General features: G+C 42.7%; 1 protein-coding gene and 1 long non-coding RNA gene across 5 annotated transcripts in view; one reads left to right on the top strand and one right to left on the bottom strand.

Annotated features, from left to right (window-relative positions):
* LOC132660785 (uncharacterized) overlaps positions 1 to 24,525 on the bottom strand; it is a 493,076-nt gene that overhangs the window by 175,238 nt on the left and 293,313 nt on the right. The window lies entirely within an intron of this gene.
* On the top strand, positions 4,933 to 23,852 carry LOC132660784 (caspase-12-like). Of its 3 annotated transcripts, none has more exons than XM_078432674.2 (13): positions 4,933 to 5,690; positions 6,596 to 6,845; positions 8,130 to 8,192; positions 8,351 to 8,494; positions 10,289 to 10,537; positions 11,809 to 11,871; positions 15,887 to 15,978; positions 16,390 to 16,563; positions 17,453 to 17,687; positions 18,089 to 18,235; positions 21,290 to 21,399; positions 21,790 to 21,909; positions 22,763 to 23,852. In XM_078432674.2, exons 2-12 carry the CDS (start codon positions 6,638 to 6,640, stop codon positions 21,886 to 21,888), a joined length of 1,584 nt encoding a protein of 527 aa, XP_078288800.2. In that variant the 5' UTR covers positions 4,933 to 5,690; positions 6,596 to 6,637; the 3' UTR covers positions 21,889 to 21,909; positions 22,763 to 23,852. The 3 variants fall into 3 exon arrangements, with proteins under 3 accessions (XP_078288800.2, XP_078288801.2, XP_078288799.2); XM_078432673.2 differs by having other exon boundaries at positions 5,086 to 5,690; positions 23,116 to 23,852; XM_078432675.2 differs by lacking the exon at positions 6,596 to 6,845 and having other exon boundaries at positions 23,116 to 23,852.

Below are 24,525 nucleotides of genomic sequence, written 5' to 3' on the forward strand. Positions count from 1 at the left end.
GCTGGCCCTTTAACAGGACGAATCAAATCACAGACATTCAGCAAGACTGAAAATGAAAAAACAGAATTAGCACAAAGACAGTGTCAGAAATACAAAGGTACAATAAATACAGACAAAAATATACAGAAAAAAAAACAGAGAATATCATACATAACACAGGAAATATATGGAAATTTTTCCAGAAAAGGTAAATTAATACACAATAAAGTAAGCAGAATGGATCCATAAAAATTCAAGAAATTAATTTTTATTTGTCATATCTAACAGCAGAAAAGGTTAATAGACCCAAATCGTTGTAGACAGGTCTTACAAAACTTCTAAGAAACTGATGAGCTCTACTTTAAATAAACACTTCCACATCAAAAAGAGAAGTACACTTCTTAAGTTGTTTTACAAGGCTTCTCCAAAACTGAAACAAAATTACAGAAGAAGAAAAGTTAGAAAAATATCAGCTGATTTTTCATTAAATTTATGTAAAGATTCTAAAAAACATGCTAGCAAAGAAAATCTAGCCATAACTGAAATAATATTAATACTTATTAACTAGTATTTAATGATACTAGTATTTACACTAAGAATGGGGTGACAGTGTAATAACAGACATATTTATGATAGCGTTCCTCAAAAAAAGAAGATGAAAAAGTAGATGCAATAATTTTAAGAAGTTTATAAAGGCATTCTGTAGTATTCAGAAATTGTTTATAATAAAAAATAGGGGCACCTGGGTGGCTTAGTCGGTTGAGCAGCAACTTTGGCTCAAGTCATGATATCAAGGTTTGTGAGTTTGAGCCCCTCATCGGGCTCTGTGCTGATGGCTCAGAGCCTGGAGCCTACTCCAGATTCTCTGTCCCTCTCTCTCTGCCCCTCCTCCATTCACACTGCATCTCCCTCTCTCTCAAAAATAAAATAAACATAAAAAAATAAATAAATAAAAGATTAAAAATTAAAACCTTAAGAAAACAGGAAGAAAACCAATTCCTTAATCTAACGCATATATTTAATAAAAAGCCTACCAATAAAATAGAAATAGAGGAAAAACAATATGAGAAAATCTGTAGCCTTCTTATGCAGAAGTATTTGAGTATTATCTTTATATAACATACAAGTAAAAAAGATTTCTAATCAATTTTGCACTAGCGTTCCAAGCCGATTAAGCCAAAAGTAAAAACTATGGAACACAAGAAATAAAATCATTACTGCTTTTGAAAAATATGATTTTATTCATTAAAAATCTCTTCCAATTAATAATAAACTCCTTGGATTTGCAAGAGTTCAAATCAGTATACAAAATTTAACAGCATTCTTGTATTCCAAAGAAAATCAGGAAGTGTTTGCTTTTTTAAAGCCTCTATTTGCAGTAAGAAGAGAATAACATAAGATACTTGAAGATAATCCTAAACAAATAGTCACAAGGCATATATGGAAAAATATATTTTAAAAAATCCCTGAGTGATATATATATAAAAAAAGATTTAACTACTGTGAGAGATATATAATCCCATTGATTAGAAGACAAAAAAATATAAAGGTTTCAATTTCCCACCCAAATTAATCTATAAACCCAAGAGAACAACAAAGAAAACATAATAGCATATTTTATTGAACTTAATAGGTTATTTATACACTTTGTTTGGAAGGTGAAGTAGTAGGAATAGCTAAGAAAACAATTTTGTTTTAAAAGGATGGAGATTGCCTAAATGTGAATCAAGACACGATATATAACTCTATGAAGGGAAACAAAAACAAACATAAACTACTGGGACTTCATCAAGATAAAAAGCTTCTTCATAGCAAAGGAAACAATCAATAAAATTACAAGGCTGTCTGTGAAGTGGGAGAACATATTTGTAAATGACATATCTGATAAAGGGTTAGTATCCAAAATCTAAAGAGAACTTATCAAACTCAACACCCAAAAAATACATGATCCAGGTAAGAAATGGGCAGAAAACATGAATAGACACTTTTCCAAAGAAGACTTACAGATAGCCAGTATACATATGAAATGATGCTCAACATCACTCATCATCAGGGAAACACAAATCAAGACCACACCGAGATACCACCTCACACCTGTTAGAATGGATAAAATTAACAACACAAGAAACAATGGATGCTGGTGAGGAGGTGGAGAAAGGGAACCCTCTTGCACTGTGGTGGGAATGCAAACTGGTGCAGCTACTCTGGAAAACAGTCTGGACACTCCTCAAAAAGTTAAAAAAAAGAGAACTACCCTATGATCCAGCAACTGCATTAGGCATTTACACACAGAATACAAGAATACTGATTCAAAGGGTACATGCACACCAATGTTTATAGCAGCACTATGTTCAAGAGCCAAGTTATGGAAAGAGCCCAAATATCCACTGACTGATGATTGGATAAAGAAGATGTAGTATATGTATACACTGGAATATTATTCAGCCATCAAAATGAATGAAATCTTGCCATTTGAAACGATATGAATGGAGCTAGAATGTATTATGCTAAGTGAAATAAGTCAGAGAGAGACAAATACTGTATGATTTCACTCATGTGGAATTTAAGAAACAAGAGATGAACATATGGGAAGAGGGGAGAGAGAAGAGAAGGAAACAAACACAAGAGACTCTTTTTTTTTCCTTAAAACAAATTTTTTTTAATGTTTATTTTCGAGACAGACAGACACAGAATGCGAGTGGGTTGGGGCAGAGAGAGAGGGAGGCACAGAATCTGAAGCAGGCTCCAGGCTCTGAGCTGTCAGCACAGAGCCTGACACAGGGCTTGAACTCACGAGCTGTGAGATCATGACCTGAGCCGAAGTCAGATGCTCAACCGACTGAGTCACTGAGTCACCCCCTAACACAAAGGACTCTTAACAAAAGAGAACAAGCTGAGGGTTGATGGAAGGTGGGGGATGGGCTAGATGGGTGATGGGCATTTAGGAAGCCACTTGTTGGGGCATCTGGGTGGCTCAGTAGGCTGAACATCCAACTCTTCATTTCCGCTCAGGTCATGATCTCCCAATTCATAAATTTGAGCCTGGCATGGGGCTCTGTGCTGACAGAACCTGTTTGGCATTCTCTCTCTCACTCTCTCTCTGCCCTTCCCTTACTTGTGCTCTCTGTCTCTCCCTCAAGATAAATAAAAAAACATTAAAAAAAAAAAGGAGGGCACTTGTGATGAGCACTGGGTGCTGTATGTTGATGAATCACTGACTTCTCCACCTGAAACCAATACTGCACTGTATGTTAACTAACTAGAAATTAATTTTAAAAAATGAAACTAAAAAGTGAATTCAAAGATGATTAAAAAAAACAAGGTGTATAAACCAAGGGCAGGACTTTTTAAAATGCACAAAATCAGTAAAATATCCACTCACTCAGTGAAACTACAAATATCCAATAATGACTATATGGCAGGCATTTGGCACTGGAGAACAAAACAAAGTTCCTCTCCTTATGGAGCTTGTACTTTAACAGGGAACAGGGAGAGAATATATAGAAACTAAATAAATACACAGTTTATCAGCAGAGTAGACGTGATGTAGAGAGGGAGCCCATCATGGGAAGGAAGGAAGAACATTCCAGACAGAGGGAAAAGCGAGGAGAAATGGGCTGAGACAGGGAACATGCTTGATGTGTTTGAGCAGGAGCAAGGAGATGATGGCTGGAAATCCACAGACAAAGAGGAGTGGTGGAAAGTTAGGACATGAGATCAAGGAATTCACCATGTCCAGACTATATAACGTGCCATTGCTATGAAAGACCTTCCACTTTTACTCTAAGATAGAAAACTGTAGACAGTGTTGAGTGGATGAATGAATTAAATGGTCAGAGTCACATTTTATCGAGATCAGTCTGGCTCCCGGGTGGAGATGAGAATGGGAAGGATGAGGCCAAGGTAGACCCAGAAAGAGGACTTGGAAGGCTATGGCAAAAATTCAGAGTTGAGAGCAGTCCAGATCTGGATGACAGATGCAGAGGGCAATCCTTGCGTTCTGAAGGTAAAGCCGACAGAATTGGAGAAAATGAGACAAAGAGTGTAGGACTTAAATGTTCTACTCTTGGACACTAGAAGAATAAAATGGAAAACATTCTAACAGGGGGTAGGTTTGGGGGCACTGAGACATCTAGTAGGCAGTGAAATAGATGCCCATTGGATACCAGCTATATGAGCCCGGCATTCAGGGGGCAGGCATGGGCTGGAGGGGAAACTTTTGTGCTGTCCTCCTATGTATAAACGGTACCAAAAACCAAGCTGCTGCCTGAGGCTGCTGAGTGAAGGAGGACAGACAGAGCAGAGGCCCTGAGATGGGAAGTCACTGGCCAAGTTCACCAAGAAAAGCAGCCAGTGACGTCATGGGAGAACGAAGACAGGCTTGTGATCTGGAAGGCAAATGAATGAAGGGTTTCCGGAAGAGGAGCAAATATCTCTAGGAAATGCTTCTAACATCAAAAAACTGAGACAGTTCCTAATGTGTTGATTCTTATAAATATCTGTCATACGTTGTGAAACTGTAAAAAACCAAATGGCTGACGAGATGAGGGAAAAGTTAGAGGTAAATGTGTTTATTTATTGGGGAATAACAAACTGTCCCAAAACTCAGTGGGTCAGTCACCCATGTGGTCCTTCTCGTCTCTGGGATTCTCCATTTGTCTGAGATCACCGGCACACAGAAGGGAACCTACTGACATTTCTGGGATCGTTTATGTATTTGTAAAACGTCTGGCTTTGGAAGCCTGAAGCTGGTCTCCGGTGGCCTGCCCGGGGCCACTGGGCTCTTCTCCACGTGACGTCTGTCATCTTCTAGCAATCCAGCCCAGGTGTCCAAGAGGGGGAAGAGTGCCATGCCTCTGAAGACCCAGGCACAGAGAATTGCAGTGTCCATTTACTGCATGATGATGGCAAGATCAAGTCGTAGGTGAGCTCCCAGTCAGAGCAAACGGTTCAAAGAGACTGGAGATGCAGGCCATCAACAAAATCAGTATTGTACTGAGTGCTTTTTACAAGCACAGGAACAAAACTGTCAATGATGCAAGCTAAGCATATACTGGGGTTACTTTGTAGTGTGAGACTATTTGGGTGGATGATCTTATTTCATTTCATAAAACTGTGTTACTTAATTGCAATTGTGAACCCATGTTAAAAAAAAAAAACTCTAATTTTAAGTAAAAGAGTCAACCAAGAGAAATATACACATTTTCCCCAGAACTGACAAGCGGGCAGATGAGGAACAAGAGAAGAAAAAAGATCGCTTATCTGGGTTTTTAAAAATAGTGACAGGGAGTACCTCTGTTTGTCACTTTCCAGCTCCAGTTAAGCCTTGCAAACTCACACGTCATTCAGGGGTTGAGCAGACCTCCGTCCAGTGAGGCCTCTCTGCCACTGGGTGGCTGACAGATGGCACCGAGACAAACGAGGGTCTATTTGACTTATTAACTGTGTCAAAAATACACTGCAAAACAGAACACAGCAACTGTGAGACAGAAGAAAGAAAAGCCAGGTTTTGCCTCCTGTTTTTCAAAGGAAATAAGGTATAGATCAGAAGACGAGTCAAATTCTTTCTTTGCAAAGACAAAGAAACCTGAAAAGCTGTAGTTTCCCGTTTAGATTTAGGTAATAGCAGCCAATCCACTAAGAGCAAAGATAGAAGGCTGCTTTCATTTTCACTCCTTTTCCTGCCCAGAGAGCCTCAGCAGCAATAGCCGGTGAGTGGCTCCAGTTTTCCATCGTTTATGGCCGTGTTTGAGGGAATTACAGGAGGAGGAGGAGTGGGGGAGACAAGGGGGACTCGCGAGATACTCTGGGGACATAAGGGATAGGGGCTCAGGGCACGGTGGCAAGTACGCGAGCAGACAAAGTATTTTAGGCAAGAAGTTAGACCTTCTAGGAAAAGGAAGGAGATGTAAAAAATCTGGAGCTATCTTCTTAACACTTTGCTATGATTTTAGCCCTTTCTGTGAACTCACACTGAGAGTTCTTACCCGTTTTACGAGTGTCCTCAGCAGGGTGAGGGGCTGTCCATGGGGCATTTCATTTCCTCCATGCTTCTGCTCCCCGTGTGACCTCTCATGAACAGCAGGGACCAAACCAGCCACACTGTGTTCTCTCAGTCTCTGAGGCCAGAGTCGCCCTGCAGCCCTTCCTCGGAACACAAACAGGGGTCCTTTCACAGATGCTAATATGTCCGTGCTTTACTGGTACACTATTGATGATGGCAGGTTTTTAAACGAGTAGTGATAAAAGTGACAGGAAGTAAAGAGATCATAGGTGACACCGAGATAGAACTGAGTCAGCCATCACCAAGCTAGTTAGTGAGGCTGCTTTCTCTCTGTGAGCCTCACTTTCTCCACCTGTAAAAGAGCAGAATCTTGAAGGCGACTGGTGCTACTCTAAGTGTGGTCGTTGGGCAAGGAGATTTGCCATGATCTGAGACATTGGGAGAAATGAAAATAACACACTCCACCCTGATCACTGAGATCAGATTTCTGGGAATGAGGAAGTTCTATTTACCGAGCTCCCAGATTCTTTTGCATGTTAAAATTTGAGACCCATGGGCCTAGAATCCAATATCTAAAGTCTGTCCATACCTAAAACCCTATTGTTCTCACAGACAAGACATTACCCCAAGGTCCGGCCCTACGATAAAACGGGGATGGCCGGCAATAGGGTGAACGACTTTATTGAGGACTTGAAGGGAAAGAAGGCGTTAACAAAGCAAGAGTTACGTGCATTAGGGAAAAGAGTGGACCTCATCGTGGATAAGACTGAAGGCCTGATTGATGATCTCAATGAGAAATCGGAAATAGTAGGAAAAATGTTAGTGAAAAGTATCTTCGGTCCCAAAGGCGAGCTGGCTTTAGGTGAGTATCTCGGGTCAAGGGACGGGTAACTCATTGGTTATCTGCGCTCCTTATGTGGTCTCTGTGTTATTTCTATTTGCAAGTGGAGAATCAACTATCCACATGACTAGTCCCCTCTCTGCCTATCGTACTTAAGACTGTAAAATGTCCCGGTCTGCCCCAGACCCTCTGCCAGCATCTGCAATCACTTTATACTGCTGCACCTTTTCTTTTCTCTTCAGCATCTGTCACCTTCAATCATCCCATAACCTCTCTCAGTCACTGTGCCGCGTCTCCCCAGCTAACACATAAACTCCATGAGGCATAGATCTGTGTCGGCTTCGTCCAGAAGGTAGCCCGAGCTCCTGGAAACCAGCCCTGACACATAATAGGTGCTGGGTGAACGTCTGTTCAATGCGTAAATGGTGCTCGGGCTCTAGGAAATTCTGGGACAGCCTTTAGCCAGTCTGTGGGACACTGGCCATACGCTGTGGACTCGAGACCTATTCCCAGATGTGAAATGTTCAATAAAAACAAAAAATCCAACATCGTCTGCTCACGTGTGGCTTAGCCCAAGGAATAAATCTCTAAGCACCTAGATCCATCCTTGTTAAAGGAGTACAGAGGGAACGTAAGGGGCCGTGGCGCATCAATATGTCTTTGAAGCATGGGAGGCACACTTTTCCTATGAAGGGTCAAGCGTCACCATTTTAAGCATTTACGACCAAACGTTCTCTGTCACAGTAACTCCAATCTGATGCTGTGGCATAAAATTAGCAACAGACAATAAGTACAAAGTGAGCGTGAGTATGTTCCAATAAAGCTTTATTGGCCAACACTGGTGTGGATGGAGTTTGGCCTGCAGGCCACAGTTTGCTGTCCCTCTCTACAGTATAATATACACATGAGTATATTCTCAAAGCCTGCAACATCCTTCTGGGATTATTCTGTCGTTACTCAAAGACTAACTTTACAGAGATGTGCACTTTCCTTCCTCAGAACGAAAAATGCTATTGCAGAAAACTGTGATTAAAGAATTTGATTATTCCTGAAATCACATGAGCAGGAGCATAATGAGCCCTTCGTTGTTTCATGGAACCTCTGCCTCCTCCTTCACTTGGCATAAAGTCACAGGCCTTAAGAAGCAAAGCTGGAGCTCAGGAAATGAGCCAAATTCCCATGCTTCATAGGGAAGGCCCATGCTGAACAGAGTCATTTACTTGTGATCACGAGGGAAAGAGTTTCAAGTTATGGAGGTTCTAGAAACTTAGGTCTGCTAATAAATCTTCTTTTCGATTATTTCAGAAATTCTTGATGAAATTGAGAATTATGACTCTGACAACAGCGGGTCATATTCCTCTTCGACAGGTAAGTGCCCTCAAATCTCATGCGATGACAAAAACTTCCAGAGGTGTCCTCAGGCCCTGCAGTAAAGAGCTAGGAAACTTGAGTTTTCAGTTACCGTCTCTGCAAATAATCTACAGAGAAGAGCAAGGATATTTAACTTCTCATTCATTCTACTGCAGAATATGAAGATGAAAGTGAAGAAAGTGAAGAATATGAAGAAAGTGAAGAAGAGGAAAATGCTGAGTCATCCCAGGAAATGGATCCCCCGATAGTAGAAGATACCAAACCTGCTGGCTCACGTGAACCCTCAAACCTCACTGAGGGTAAGGCCCTACAGTACAGGGGAAAGACCACTGAGATAGGTTCAGAAACTCTGGGTTATTGCTAACTTCCTCACTTTCCCCCCGGTCACAAGCAAGGTCAACACTTACATCCCTGCTCTCCATCTTCTGAGAATCTGGAAGTGAAGGTGAAGATCATGAACTGGGGGAGAACTGGGGGTCATAGGCATAGGTTCTCCTAGGACAGGCAGCGTCATGGACATGTGGTGACGCTAGATGAGCTGAGGCAGACAGAGAGGCCCCTACTGGGCAACAGAAAGAGAACTGGAATAAAACACAAGCCATCTCTGCACTGAGCCCATCATTGCCCCTGACTAACCACGTTCCCTGGTAGAATTATCTTAACTTTTCTGAGACTCATTTTTTTTTTCTGAGTCTCACATTTTTAAAAAAAAAAAAATTTTTTTAACGTTTATTTATTTTTGAAACAGAGACAGAGCATGAACGGGGGAGGGGCAGAGAGAGAGGGAGACACAGAATCAGAAGCAGGCTCCAGGCTCTGAGCCATCAGCCCAGAGCCCGACGCGGGGCTCGAACTCACGGACTGTGAGATCGTGACCTGAGCTGAAGTCGGACGCTTAACCGACTGAGCCACCCAGGCGCCCCCCTGAGTCTCACATTTTTAAAGGAGATTAATAACATCTATAAAGATGCATAAAACATCAAAGAGAGATCAACTAACAACTGCACAAACAGAAGAAGGAAGTGGTTAAGAAAGACACGTTGAGAAAAGCACAACAGGACCTGTCACACATACCGTGTGATCACTAAAGAAACTGATGACTTACTGAACCACATCCGAGAATCATAGTGTCTAGAAAGGAGTGATAGCGCTGTTGTGTTTGGATTAGCATGTTTTCAGAAGTTCTGGACACGATTACAAAAGCATAAACATTTTGCCATCTTTATTCACTGTCTTATCTATTCATATATCCGTACGTATATATGCATGTATTAGCTGAAAACCTACATATACTGTTATAATCACTGTGTTTATAGCAGGAAGCGAGATAAATAAAGATCCTGCTTTTATGGAGTTTACAGTGCAGTGAAGGTATTTATATAGTAAGAATGACCAAAATACAAGCGTAATTCAGGGGATGGACAAGAGAAAAGAGGCAAGGCATGTGGGCCAGGATGAAGAGCTATGAGAACTCATCTGACGTGATATTTGGGACAATGTGACCAGTTGGGACGGGATGTGCCATACTCTGAGGCCAAGGCTTTGCAGGGAAGGAGGAAAAAATCCCAAGAGCTCTCAGTCAGAAATGGTCTTACCATGTCCCAAGATCAATCTGATGGGAGAGTAGGAGATTAGGAGGGACGTGGTAGAAGGAGCTGTTACGGTCTCAGCTTGGAGCTACCATATTATTTAGAGCCTTTTAGAGAGTGGGAAAGTATCGGGATTGTATTTGCAATAGAAAGGCCCTTAGAAGTTTTTAGGTGGAGGAGTGATAAACCAGCATAGCATTAGAAAGGTCAAATGTGTTCAAATGTTTTAATTAAGAGATCATAGCTTTCGGCTGGTGTTGCCATAGTAGGGAAGTTGTCACATGGTCAAATCTGGAGCACCTTTGGACAGAGAGTTGACAAAAACATAGAAATAAAAATAATAAACTCCACCTTGATCTACCAAATCAGATTTCTAGGAATGAGCTCCAGGAGCTCTGCTTAACAAGCTCTCAGATACTTTTGCATTTAAAAATTTGAGACCCATGGGCCTAGAATCAGACATCCAAAGTCCTTTCCATACTTAAAATCTTATTGTTCTCACAGACAAGAAATCACCCCAAGATCTGATCAATGACAAAAAGGGGATTGCCCATGGCATGCTTGGTACCTTTTTTGAGGACTTGAAGGAAAAGAAGGTGTTAAAAGAACGAGAGATACAAACACTAGGGGAAACAGTGAATGTCATTGTGGATAAGACTGAAGGCCTGGTTGGTGATCTCACTGAGAAAACTCAAATGGTGGGCAAAATGCTAAAGAACCATTTCTTCAGTTCCAAAAGCGAGGCGACTATAAGTGAGTATCTGAAGTCAAAGGACAGGTAACTCATTGGTATCTGCTCTCCTTATGCGGTCTCTGTGTTCTTATTTTCTATTTGCAAGTGGAGAATCAACTATCCACATGTCTAGTCCCCTCTCTGCCTATCGTACTTAAGACTGTAAAATGTCCCGGTCTGCCCCAGACCCTCTGCCAGCATCTGCAATCACTTTATACTGCTGCACCTTTTCTTTTCTCTTCAGCATCTGTCACCTTCAATCATCCCATAACCTCTCTCAGTCACTGTGCCGCGTCTCCCCAGCTAACACATAAACTCCATGAGGCATAGATCTGTGTCGGCTTCGTCCAGAAGGTAGCCCGAGCTCCTGGAAACCAGCCCTGACACATAATAGGTGCTGAGTGAACATCTGTTCAATGCGTAAATGGTGCTCGGGCTCTAGGAAATTCTGGGACAGCCTTTAGCCAGTCTGTGGGACACTGGCCATACGCTGTGGACTTGAGACCTATTCCCAGATGTGAAATGTTCAATAAAAACAAAAAATCCAACATCGTCTGCTCACGTGTGGCTTAGCCCAAGGAATAAATCTCTGAGCACCTAGATCCATCCTTGTTGAAGGAGTACAGAGGGAACGTAAGGGGCCGTGGCGCATCAATATGTCTTTGAAGCATGGGAGGCACACTTTTCCTATGAAGGGTCAAGCGTCACCATTTTAAGCATTTACGACCAAACGTTCTCTGTCACAGTAACTCCAATCTGATGCTGTGGCATAAAATTAGCAACAGACAATAAGTACAAAGTGAGTGTGAGTATGTTCCAATAAAGCTTTATTGGCCAACACTGGTGTGGATGGAGTTTGGCCTGCAGGCCACAGTTTGCTGTCCCTCTCTACAGTATAATATACACATGAGTATATTCTCAAAGCCTGCAACATCCTTCTGGGATTATTCTGTCGTTACTCAAAGATGTGCACTTTCCTTCCTCAGAACGAAAAATGCTATTGCAGAAAACTGTGATTAAAGAATTTGATTATTCCTGAAATCACATGAGCAGGAGCATAATGAGCCCTTCGTTGTTTCATGGAACCTCTGCCTCCTCCTTCACTTGGCATAAAGTCACAGGCCTTAAGAAGCAAAGCTGGAGCTTAGCAAATGAGCCAAATTCCCATGCTTCATAGGGAAGGCCCATGCTGAACAGAGTCATTTACTTGTGATCGCAAGGGAAAGAGTTTCAAGTATGGAGGTTCTAGAAACTTAGGTCTGCTAACAAATCTTCTTTTCGATTATTTCAGAAATTCTTGATGAAAATGAGAGGGATGAATCTGGCAAAATCAAATCATTTTCCTCCTCAACAGGTAAGTGCCTTCAAATCTCACACAATGAAAACCTTCAGACCTCTAGAGGTGTCCTCAGGCCCTGCAGTAAAGAGCTAGGAAACCTGAATTTTCAGTTACCATCTCTGCAAATAATCTACAGAGAAGAGCATTGATATTTAACTTCTTCTTCATTCCACTTTGGAATCTGAAGTAAATGTGAACAAAGTGAAGAAAAAGAAAAATGCTGTCAGCCCAGGCATTGGCTCTCCCTATAGTGGAAGCCACCAAACCAAATGGCTCTTGGAAACCTTCAAAGCTCACTCAGGATAAGGCCCTACATTACAGAGGCCCTAAGTCACAGGGGAAAGACCACTGGGATCGGTTCCCGAAACTCTGGGTTATTTATTTATTTAAAAAAAATTTTTTAATGTTTATTTACTTTTGAGACCGAGACAGACAGAGCATGAGTTGGGGAGGGGCAGAGAGAGAGGGAGGCACAGAATCAGAAGCAGGCTCCAGGCTCTGAGCTGTCAGCAAAGAACCAACGCAGGGCTCAAACCCACAAACTGCAAGATCATGACCTGAGCCGAAGTTGGACGCTCAACCAACTGAGCCACCCAGGTGCCCCAGAAACTCTGGGTTTTTTCTGACTTCCTCACAACCCCCAGGTCACAAGCAAGGTCAACACTTACATCCCTGCTCTCCATCTTCTGAGAATCTGGAAGTGAAAGTGAAGATCATGAATTGGGGAAGAAGGCTGGGGGTCGTAGGCATGGGTTCTCCTAGGACAGGCAGCATCATGGACACGTGGTGACACTAGATGAGCTGAGGCAGACAGAGAGGCCCCTACTGGGCAACAGAAAGAGAGCTGGAATAAAACACAAGCCATCTCTGCACTGAGCCCATCATTGACCCTGACTAACCACGTTCCCCGGTGGAATTACCTCAACTTTTCTGAGACTCCTATTTTTAAATGAGATTGATTAATAACATCTATAAAGATAAATAAAGCATCAAAGAGAGATCAACTAACAACTGCAAATAGAACAAGGATGTGGTTAAGAAAAACACGCTAAGGGGCCCCTGGGTGGCTCAGTCGGTTAAGTGTCCTACTTTGGCTCAGGTCATGATCTCACAGTTTGTGGGTTCGAGCCCCACATCGGGCTCTGTAGTGATGGCTCAGAGCCTGGAGCCTTCTTCGGATTCTGTGTCTTCCTGTCTCTCTGCCTCTTCCCCATTTGTTCTCTCTCTCTCTCTCAAAAATAAATAAAATGTAAAAAATAAAATAAAAAAGGGAAAAGAAACACGTTAAGAAAAGCACAACAAGACTGGTCACATATACCGTGTGATCACTAAAGAAACTGATGACTTACTGAACCACATCCGAGAATCATAGCGTCTAGGAAGGAGTGATAGCGCTGTTGTGTTTGGATTAGCATGTTTTCAGGAGTTCTGGACAAGCTTACAAAGGCATAAACATTTTGCCATCTTTATTCACTGTCTTATCTATTCATATATCCATATGTATATATGCATATATTACTAAAAACCTATGTATGCTGTTCTAATCACTGTGTTTATAGCAGGAAGCGAGATAAATAAAGATCCTGCTTTTATGGAGTTTACAGTGCAGTGAAGGTATTTATATAGTAAGAATGACCAAAATACAAGCATAATTCAGGGGATGGACAAGAGAAAAGAGGCGAGGCATGTGGGCCAGGATGAAGAGCTATGAGAACTCATCTGATGTGATATTCAGGACAATGTGACCACTTGGGATGGGATGTGTCATACTCTGAGGCCAAGGCCTTGCAGGGAAGGAGGAAACAATCCCAAGAGCTCTCAGTCAGAAATGGTCTTGCCGTGTCCCAAGATCAATCTGATGGGAGAGTAGGAGATTAGGAGGGACGTGGTAGAAGGAGCTGTTACGGTCTCAGCTTGGAGCTACCATACTATTTAGAGCCTTTTAGAGAGTGGGAAAGTATCGGGATTGTATTTGCAATAGAAAGGCCCTTAGAAGTTTTTAGGTGGAGGAGTGATAAACTGGCATAGCATCAGAAAGGTCAAATGTGTTCAAACGTTTCAGTGAAGAGATCATAGCTTTCGGCTGGTGTCATGGTAGGGAAGATGTCAGGTAGTCAAATCTGGAGCTCTCTGGGATGGAGAGTCAACAAAAACTATGCTGGACTGGCTGTGGGCTAAATAAGGAAGAGGACAAACCAAGGATGATTCTGTGTTTTGGGTAGGCAACTAGGTGAAGGGTGTGAGGAACTGAGATAGCAAAAAACTTGTAGTAGAGAGAAATCTGAGGAAAAACCTATTTGTAGGAGTGGGCGAATATCAGGAGTCCTTCTCTCTACACATTTACTTTGTTGCCTGGATCACATCCAAGGGTACGTGTTGAATACACAGGTAGATTCAGCCGCGTTGTTCACAGGGGGACCAGGCACGGGAGTAAATCTCAGGATTCAGCAGCATGTAGACAGTATTTAGGATGACATGTCTGGAAGAGGCCACCTGGAGAGAGATGCTGACAGAACATCTTAGAGGGTTCAATGTAGAAAGACCCAACTCTGGGAGGCGTGGAGGAAGCGCAAGGCCGGCGAAGGGCATCCAGCTTGAGAGAGGACGGTTACCGCACACAGAGCCTCTGAAGCCTGGAGAACCCTACTCAAGGACGAAGGTGTGCTCGACCACGTTTGAATGCTCAAGAAGCAACAGATGGCCAGTGGTGACCTCAATCTCAAGCATTTAAGTGTTGAAAATGACAGTCAGTGTCTACCGCGTGAAGAAAAGAGAATGAGAGATGAAAATAGTGAAAAGAGATGCCACCTTTAACGAATTGTACTGAGAAGCAGAGCGGCGAAACACAATAGCTGGATGGGACACCAAGTGCAGGGGCAGAGTGCGTAACAGATAAAGGGATATCAAGGCATGTGATACGCCAGCAGGGAGAGCACAGCAGAGGCAAGAAGGGGTACAGATGATGCAGAAGACGGGGACGAGGAAACACCCGAGTACAATTCTCGCAGGGAGAGGAAATGGAGCGGGAACATAAGTACAGTCTCCACCCTCAGCCAGGAGGAAGAATGTGCCGTCCTTTGTCACAGGAGGGGAAGGACAGCAGGTGGGCAGACGTGTGGGAAAACGAACAGACCTGTTGGTTCAGAAGATGAAACTGTTCTTACCCAGCAATACTGGAAGGACCGGAAGGCTTGTTTCCCTACGGGAAAACTACAACAAGAAAAGGGAAAGATGCCTGGTAGCTATTTTCAAGTATTGGAAGGTAACTACTCATTAATAAGTGGTTGTAGGCTTTTCATCTGTGCCAGATAATCATTCTAGGCATAGGAAATACAGAGATTAAACACATCTTCCCTGTCCTAATGAAGCCTACCATACAGCATGCACAATTAAGAGCAATTATGTTCATAGTTTTTAGGGGCACATTTACATAAAGTGATCGAAACACAAGGAGAGAAGCCGTAGAAGTATTAGTGAGCTTTCACGGGAAAAGGAAGGAGACATTTGTCTCGATGGTTCCAATGCAGGAACTATATACACCAGTGCTTAGAAAGCTCACACTTCAGGATCCTCAGAATTGGTCAAAATGCTTTAGAATTCCGCAGTGTCTCTGTTAGTGGAGACACTGCACTGGTGGTAATAATGTGCACAGTACGGATATTTTAGTGGAGTTAAATAACTGAATAATCACTTGACCAGGCCACATGAACATTAGGCTTCCTTCCAAATCTTAGGTACTGTGTCTGCGTGAGACTAATGCACGGGGATTGAAAGGTTGCTCAATGCCATGACCACTGACAAAAACAAAAGTTGTCCGTGGGGTCAGTAAGAAGCAGAAAGAAAGATGGTAGTACTGAAGATTTCTCTTTTTGTCATTTGTAATACAAAATGATTTTTTTGTTGTTGTTTCATTAAGCCTTTTGAAGGGATGGCGGTGAGCATTTGCTAAGAATGAGAGCCCGGTGAAAAGATCCTCATGACTGCTAGACAGTGGGTGCTACTCCTTAATGAGTAATTTTTTCTCTTGTAGTTTTTCAGGTAACCCAGGCTTCCCAAATCAATGTGCTGAAGCTTTGTCCTTGTATCCATTTTAAGGAACCAAAGACAATAATGGCACATGAGGTAATATACTTTGGAATAGGGGCACACAAGGTTGTCCACTCAAACAACATGGAACTCACTGGAAATTTCAGTTCTTGCTACAGATGCCTTAGGATCAGCCCCAAAGGCATAGGATGCTATTCAATCATGTTATCTAATTAAGGGGCCCTTACATCAGGTTTCCTGTCTGTTTCATCCCATCCTCAAACATACTTTAAACTCCTCACCACCAGTGAACCAAAGCAAGGTTTCCGGAGTGTGTACTCAGAACTACTACACGTTTTTAGTCTGGTGCCTTGTTCATGAATCCCTAGTTCCATCCCCAAGTCCTCCAGCCATCCAATCTATAATTGTAAGGGCTTATTTTGCATAGGATTTGGAGGCAAAAGTGGGGAGGCTGGGTGCAACTCACTCTGTGTCGGTTAACTGCAGATCTATCCAGTGATGGAGAAGAAGAGCCGAATGCGCCTGGCTCTCATCATTTGCAATAGAACATTCGATTATCTTTCTGAGCGAGTAGGCTGTGAAAAGGACATTTCGGGGATGCGAGATCTGCTGGAGAACTTTGGATATTCAGTGGTTATAAAGGAAAATCTCACCGCTCAGGTAATGGCCCCAGAGAGTGGGATGAGTTGGGATGAGTGTCCCTCCTTTCATCTCCTTCCTGGACTTCTTCCTTGGCAGCTGTCAGAACGGAGCGCATGTTACAGAAACTGCATTTCTCTAGAACGGGCATCCTGCACCCCAGCCTCTCCCAACGTACACTCTGAAGGCCAAGACCTAGATGGCAGTAGTTCACTAAACAGGCTGGCTCTTGCTAATGCTCTCAGTTTTGGAGACACCCATCACTTGATAGTCTATGTGAGACACGACTCTGAGGCCTTTATAATTTCAGTATCATGTGTGTGAATGTGAAGCCAAGTAGGCGGTTAAAAAACAAAACAAAACAAGTTTTGTACATATACATACACAGAAGTTGTGATTCTGGCTTCGTCCAAAAAAAATACCACGGGAGGCTTTAGACAAACCATTTTAAACCTAGCAAGGAATCTGTTCATGTCTCTACATCAGTGGAAACAGTCCCTCCGTCTCTGTCTCTGTCTCTGTCTCACTCTTTGTTTAATGAAAACTCAGGGCAATTGCAGCCTGTAACACGGTTGTGAAAAGCAAAGCCTTTGGCAGGAGACCCATCACCTCACGTGTCCCTCCCTGTACTCCACCTCCTAGCATCTCCCTCAGTCTAAGGATCTACTGAACACCACCGGGCTACACGCTGTATGAAAAAACCCTGCTTTTCCATTCCATACATCCAGCTTTCTGGCTGTATGTCAGAACATAATTTCTCGTACAATTCCACTCTGTCCAAATCGTCTGATCACTCCATTTCTGCTGTCTCTATCTCCCTCTTGAGTGTGTGTGTGTAAAGTCCATGTACCGTGTGAGCACAAAGTAGACACGGACAGCTCCCAGGTGGTAAGTGTGGAAACTCTTTCAGGAAATGAAGGTCGAGCTGAAGCACTTTGCCGCCCGCCCAGAGCACCGCTTCTCAGACAGCACGTTCCTGGTGTTGATGTCACACGGCATCCTGGACGGGATCTGTGGGACAAAGCACAGGGAGGAAGAGCCAGATATCCTTCAAGACGACACCATCTTCCAGATTTTCAACAACCGCAACTGTAGGAACCTAAAAGACAAACCGAAGGTCATCATCATGCAGGCCTGCCGAGGCAGTGAGTTGGAGCTGGGGGACGCAGGGGGTGGCCATCCACTTTTTTCTGTGATTAGCCTGGTGTCCAGCCTTCGCCTTCCCAGGGCTGAGGCAGAGAAACCACGCTGTAGAACGGCACTTTGGCCTGCTCCAGAAAGATACGAAGCCCATATCGTTGTTGAACAAGTGTTAAGAACGCTAGAATAACAGCACGTGTCCCGATCATCTGGGACTAGGTTCTACTAAACTTAAGTGGCCTCTGTGTAGTTCCCAGTCAGTGAGGCAGTTTTTCTATCAGGAAGATACTGGCATTTTTAATAAATTCCAGATGGAAATGTATTGAAGTAAAGGTATAAGGGTTAAGAGACATTTTGTGTGTCTGTGTCTGTAACATCTTTTGTAAGACAAGGGTGTCTCTCCCAGAAGGCAACGGGGCCGTCTGGGTGACAGATGTGGGAGAAGCCTGTGCATGGCCGGAACACCAGCCCTCAGCACCGTACATCTTCAGTGATGCCGTACAAAAGACCCATGTGGAGAAGGACTTCATCGCTTTCAAATCTTCGACTCCACGTAAGTGACTTCAGAGAGAAGCTTCTCGATCTCCTGTTAGTTTCCAGATCACAGGCCTGGCTGTGATCCTATGTGATTGCTGATTGAAAAACATCTCTTCCTTCATGATAGATTTTAGGCAGAGAATAGATTTAAAATATGGAGGTTTTTATAACTAGAAAGCTAGAAGTCTTCATTTTGGAGGAAACATTCAAAATAAACCGGAGTTTTATGAGGATCCAGTGTTACAATAGTCTAACTATAAATCAGAGTTGTTTTTGTTTGTTCAGACAGCAATGGCACATGATTTGGTCTACCTCATCACCTGCTAGCAATTAAACAGGTAATCAGTAAAACTGTAGTACTTTCTTCACACATTCCAGAACCTCTTACATTATTATTTGACTCTAATCTAAAAAAATTAGTTAATATTCAAATGCCTGACTTCAGCATCATGCAGCCAAGACTGAAAATCCTCCTTTGGCAGCAAAGACAAAGTAGGAGATAGAAACACAAGATATACCGAGCTGATCATGGTCAAACCTGCAGAAAATCTATTTAACAGTCACCCACGACATTGGGGTGATTTAGAGAACCAGGGCACTTTCAAGAATCTTGTTTACAAAGCCACAGTTATAAGTCCTCTACTGCAGTGATTACAAACTGTGACGTGCACAGACATCCCTTTGGAACGATATTACAGGCAGGGTTCTGATTCAGTGGGTCTGGGGGGGTGGCGAGATGGTGCCTTTCAAAACACCCTGTGGTGAGGCTAGTGCTGTCCGCCCATGGCCACACATGAGCAGCAAGGGACTGGAGGACCCTCTGAGTGTCGTCTGACAGGAAAAGGCTATGCAGGGAACACCCACTCGGTACCTGGAACAGTCATACTTCTCTTTGTTTTACATACTGGAGTTTAAATAAAACTTTATTTGAAAGAAGAGCTCTATACTTTTGGCAATTAAAGGAAGTTAAGAAGGCATATATGGGCTGGTATGTATCTAAGAGACTCTTTAACTTACTTAAGGAAATGCGGTCTAACATGTAAAGTTCTTGCTTTCATTTTTGCACACGTAACGACCCGCTAAGGTGGAGTGAGCACAGGGTGTAGGATCCACAAGTGAAGCAGATGTGCTTACTGAACCTCATGGAGCATATGGTCGGAGCAGAGAGGCAGAGGTTAACTCAGGGGAAAATATACACCCACGTCTCACAAGTAGATACTGACTGTCTCTTGACTGTGCTAGGTGCTTTGAGGAAAAACGTGTTGAAAGATGAAGGAGTTAACTATGTCAAGGGTAAGCGAGGAACATTCCAGACAGAAAAAGCACAGAGGACCTGGGAAAGAAAGGAGCCTGGAAAACTGGGCCAGTATATCTGGAGCACAGAGATGGGGCTCAGTGCTGAGAGGGAGGTTGGAGAGGTCAGGAGGGGTCATGAGATTTGGGGCCTCATAGGTTCGGGAAGGATTTGATCTTTTCTGTTTACATACTTTATTACTAATATTACTTTATACTAATAGTAATAGGAAGTTTTGGTGAAACTTAAGCAATGAAATGGTAAGATTATCATTTTTATTTATTTTTTTTTAATTTAAAAAAAATTTTTTTTAATGTTTATTTATTTCTGAGACAGAGAGAGACAGAGCACGAGTGAGGCAGGGACAGAGAGTGAGAGAGACACAGAATCCGAAACAGGCTCCAGGCTCTGAGCTGTCAGCACAGAACCCGATGCCGGGCTTGAACTCATGAACGGTGAGATCGTGACCTGAGCCGAAGTCAGATGCTTAACCGACTGAGCCACCCAGGCGCCCCAAGATTATCATTTTTATATAACTACTCCGGGGATTCTGTGGGGAATGGATTACAGTACAGCAGGAAATACAGGAGGCGGGTTAAAACGCTACTGCAGGGTTACTGGCCACAGCTGTTAACGGCAGTCTCGGGAAGACACAGCTGTTGAATCCAGAAGGAATTAGTGTATAAAATGTCTAGGACCCAGTGTTGGGAGGATGTGGCAGGTGAGTAAGAAGGGATGACACAGAGGACTCAAGGGATGGTCATGGCGTGTTCATTAAAACGGGAATCCTGCCAGAAAGTGTGAGATGCCTTTGGCATATTTCCAGATGAAACAGAGAGAGTTACAAAGCTGTGTACCTCAGAAAAGAGAATGGCACCAGGATTCGGGAGGTGGTGGCTGAGAATTATATCTCATAGTCTAAAAATGGATGAAATTATACAGGAGCAGAGAACAGATGGAGACGAGATCCCAAAGCTGAGGCTTGTGGATGGCAGAGGTCAAGCTGGGAGGCAGAGTATTTGCAAGTTGGGCTCAGGAAGTTTCCTATCAGGGCAAAGAAAGAAAAGTAAGGGTATGTATGTGTGGTCAGTGTGACCAAGAAAGCCTCCACTGGACTTATGGCCAGTTTCTGATTTGAATGAGAGAGATCAGGTGAAACCCAGCGAGTGACCATGAGATTAAATGACGTGGAGGCCATGGATGGCCTTGGGGAAAGTGACTTGGTAAAGTCAGGGTGGTGGGGGAGACAGCAGACGGGTGAGCAGGCTAGGGCTTGAGGATGTGAAGACGGTGGGGAGAGACAAACCTGAGGAATGCAACCATTAAAAGGAGGAAGGAACAGGAAGGTAGCTGCAGATAAAGTGACCATTAGACTATTAGCTTTTTGACGATGGGAGAGATTTGATCACATTGCAATGGTCACGAAAAGTGGTAGCTCAAGAGATGTTCACAATAAAAAACGAGCAAAATATTACAGGAGAAAACAGAACAGACGAAGAGGAGGTCCATAATGGCACGACAGGAATTAGTTTCTTTTCCACTACTTGCAGTCCGAGGCAGGTAACTTTGGCTCTAAGAGCATGAACAGGGTTGATGACTGAGAGTCTATGCTGGTTTTCTCTGCGCCTCCTGGGGACACTGGAGGTCCCAGCTTTGCCTTTCTCTCTCCTCCAAAGCACTAAAATCAAACTATGCCCAAAAGCTCTGACTCTAAGAGTCTTCCACACACAACACAAAGGCCACATCTCCCAGTATTTTAATACCTTTTATTTGCAGATAACGTTTCCTGGAGACTGAACACAGATGGCTCTGTCTTCATTTCCCATCTTATCCGCTACTTCAGAATGTATTCTTGTTGTCATCATTTGGAGGAGATTTTCCGAAAGGTACAGGTCTTCTGTTTTTTTCCATGTCATGACTGTGCAACCATTCTCAATTTTTTTTGGTGGGTAGGTGGGTGGGGAATCCTGAAAGCTCTTAGGCCATCTTGGCATTCCTTCCTGTACTCCACGTTTGTTTAAAGAGGAGGTTTTGGGGAAATATTGCACGGAACCAGTGTGAGTTTCTCTGATTCTGATGGCCTTGTTTATTCAGAAAATGCTTGAGGATACTCTATCATGCATGGATGTACTATAGCCAAGGAAAAGCTAAACGTTTCTTCTGTGTATACCCCCCTGGCCACAGCCTTAAAACATACCACAAATTCTGTGACTCCTGAGAGACAAGTCCAGATTTCCCTTTTAGGAAGTATCTAAAGATTTTCTTTCCTGCCTTAGGTTCAATATTCATTCGAGACTCCAAATATAATTACCCAGATGCCCACGATTGAGAGACTCTCCATGACACGATATTTCTACCTCTTCCCTGGGAATTAAAACTCATACACAGCATCTCAGGTAAATGCTTCCAAGAAGTGGACTTGGGAGCTCCCTGCTCAGAGCCTGTGTGTCAAATACAGACATAATGGAGGACAGTGACAGGGTGTAGCTGCCTAGTACTGTCCTGTCCCCATGTTCTTTTTTTTTTCAACAAAATTCTTAATTTTTTTTAATTTGCATCCAAATTAGTTAGCATATAGTGCAACCATGATTTCAAGAGTAGATTCCTTAATGCCCCCTTACCCATTTAGCCCATCCCCCCTCCCACACCCCCTCTGGTAACCCTCTGTTTGTTCATCATATTTAAGAGTCTCTTATGCTTTGTCCCCCTCTCTGTTTTTATATTATTTTTGCTTCCTTTCCCTTCTGTTCATCTGTTTTGTCTCTTAAAGTCCTCATATGAGTGAAGTCATATGATATTTGTCTTTCTCAGACTGACCAATGTCACTTAGCATAATACCCTCCAGTTCCATCCCATGTAGTTGCAAATGGCAAGATTTCATGCTTTTTGATTGCCAAGTAATACTCCATTGTATACATATACACCACATCTTCTTTATCCATTCATCCACCGATGGACATCTGGGCTCTTTCCATACTTTGGCTATTGTCGACAGTGCTACTATAAACATGGGGGTGCACGTGTCCCTTCGAAACAGCACACCTGTATCCCTTGGATAAATGCCTAGTAGCGCAATTGCTGGGTCATAGGGTAGTTCTATTTTTAATTTTTTGAGGAACCTCCATACTGTTTTCCAGAGTGGCTGCACCAGCTTGCATTCCCATCGTCCCCATGTTCTTAATGACCCTTGGGAAAACCCTGGTTTCATATGAAATTATAAGAAATTATAAGTCTAATGTTTCCCTCCAGTCTTAATGTCTCTCAAGGACCTACCTAGTGAGTGGAAGATATTTAGATCCGAAGCTTGCACAAAAAAACTGGATGTTCATGTACAGCTGGCGTGAGGCGTCCTCCCAGAGAAGTCAGTTTGGCTGAGTTTCATTCCTCCTGTGTTTGTGATGAGGACTGCCTGTACCACAGTGTCAGCTGGAGGCTGCTGGGTGTGCACCGAGGCAATGAGACCCTAGTGCGGACCTCCCCTTCTGGGGGTGACGGGCCCATAGCCCTTTTGTGAAGGCACAACTCATGGTAGGCATCAGTTCTGTTTATACCTTACCTCCTATAACCCCTTTCCTTATGTTTCCTTCTCTCTACTTTTCCAGGGAAACTGGGCCATTATGTACTCGACGAATCTACTACTTTAAAAGGGCAATGTCTGCTCGTGACTATTTTTATACGAAACTTCCCAAATGCCCACCTTCAACCAAGGCCAAGTGAAAATCAATGTCATATTGTTGCTGAGTTAGTACTTACTACATTTTTAAAAAATTATGTTTGTTTTCTCACGTTATTGTAAGGGTAAAACATTTTCATTGCAAAACAAAGTTTAAGTATAGAAAAACATTTAAAAAATATTTAATGACTAAGTGATTACATTAATAGGTGTCCTGGTATTAGGCAAAGATCATATTCTCGGGATAAACTCTTCTCTGTTATAAAGGATCATTCACGTACTCTCCATTTGGAAGACTATTACTAACATTTGACTTGGGACATTTACATTATAGACTGAATTCTCATTTATTTTGACTCATTTCTAACTTGGCCATAGGATATTTTGATAATATTTTTTAATGAACTACAAGTAGTATTTTTTTTTTTGATTCCTAGAATGTGAAAAATCTTTGTCCCTGAGTTCACTTATGAGTTCTCCTAAAAACATATACAAAGGCCAGTGTGAATTTATTTCTTAGTAGTATGTTTTTATTATCAAAATGTTGATTTTTTAAAAAAAAGTACCCATACATATCTGCATCTGTATACTCATTAACTTTCAAACTATAGATGAAAGCCAATGTGTATAATCAGTAAAAAAAAAAAAACAAAAAAACAAAAAAAACTTTATTTTGTTTGAATCTTGAGGACATGGAGATTATGTAAAAATATCCCTTTAGAACTGAAAGTGACAAAGAGGGAAGTGAAAATCAAGTTCCATGAAATGATTTATGTTCTCTCTCTTCCATCCTGTGGTCTTACTTCCTCTCTCTCTACATACACAAACTCACAGATGAATTTAGAAAGCTAACTGTGTAAGATACTCTAGGACCTGCACTTGTGTTGATTCAAAATTACCATCTAGGATTAAAGGGAGATGTGAAGCATCAGTAATATACATAGCCTAAGCTTAAGAGGGTGGGGGAAGGCGATCAAGGGCTGACTGGGGGCTGGGTAGAGTCTCCTTCCTGTCCCTTTACACTCAGCCCCTGATATTCTAAAGGTCACATCTCCAGCTGTTGGAGCTACAGCTCTTAAGGTCAACAAAAGTGCAGCCTAGTCAGCAAGAAAGAGGAAGAACCAGCAGACACAGGACCCCTCCCTTTCAGGAAGTCTTCTCTTCCTATAAACCAAGAACCACCACTGGGTCCAAAGTAACTCACAGCTGCACAGAAGTTGAGAAATGAAGTATTTATTCCATGTGTCAAATTCCTAGCAAAAAAAACCCTGGGAGTTTCTATTAAGAAATGGGGGAAAGCAGATATTGGGTCCCTTTGACTGTCTCTGCCAGAGATTGC

The sequence above is a fragment of the Panthera onca genome, chromosome D1, assembly GCF_046562875.1.
Source record: "Panthera onca isolate mPanOnc1 chromosome D1, mPanOnc1 haplotype 2, whole genome shotgun sequence".
Lineage (NCBI taxonomy): Eukaryota > Metazoa > Chordata > Mammalia > Carnivora > Felidae > Panthera > Panthera onca.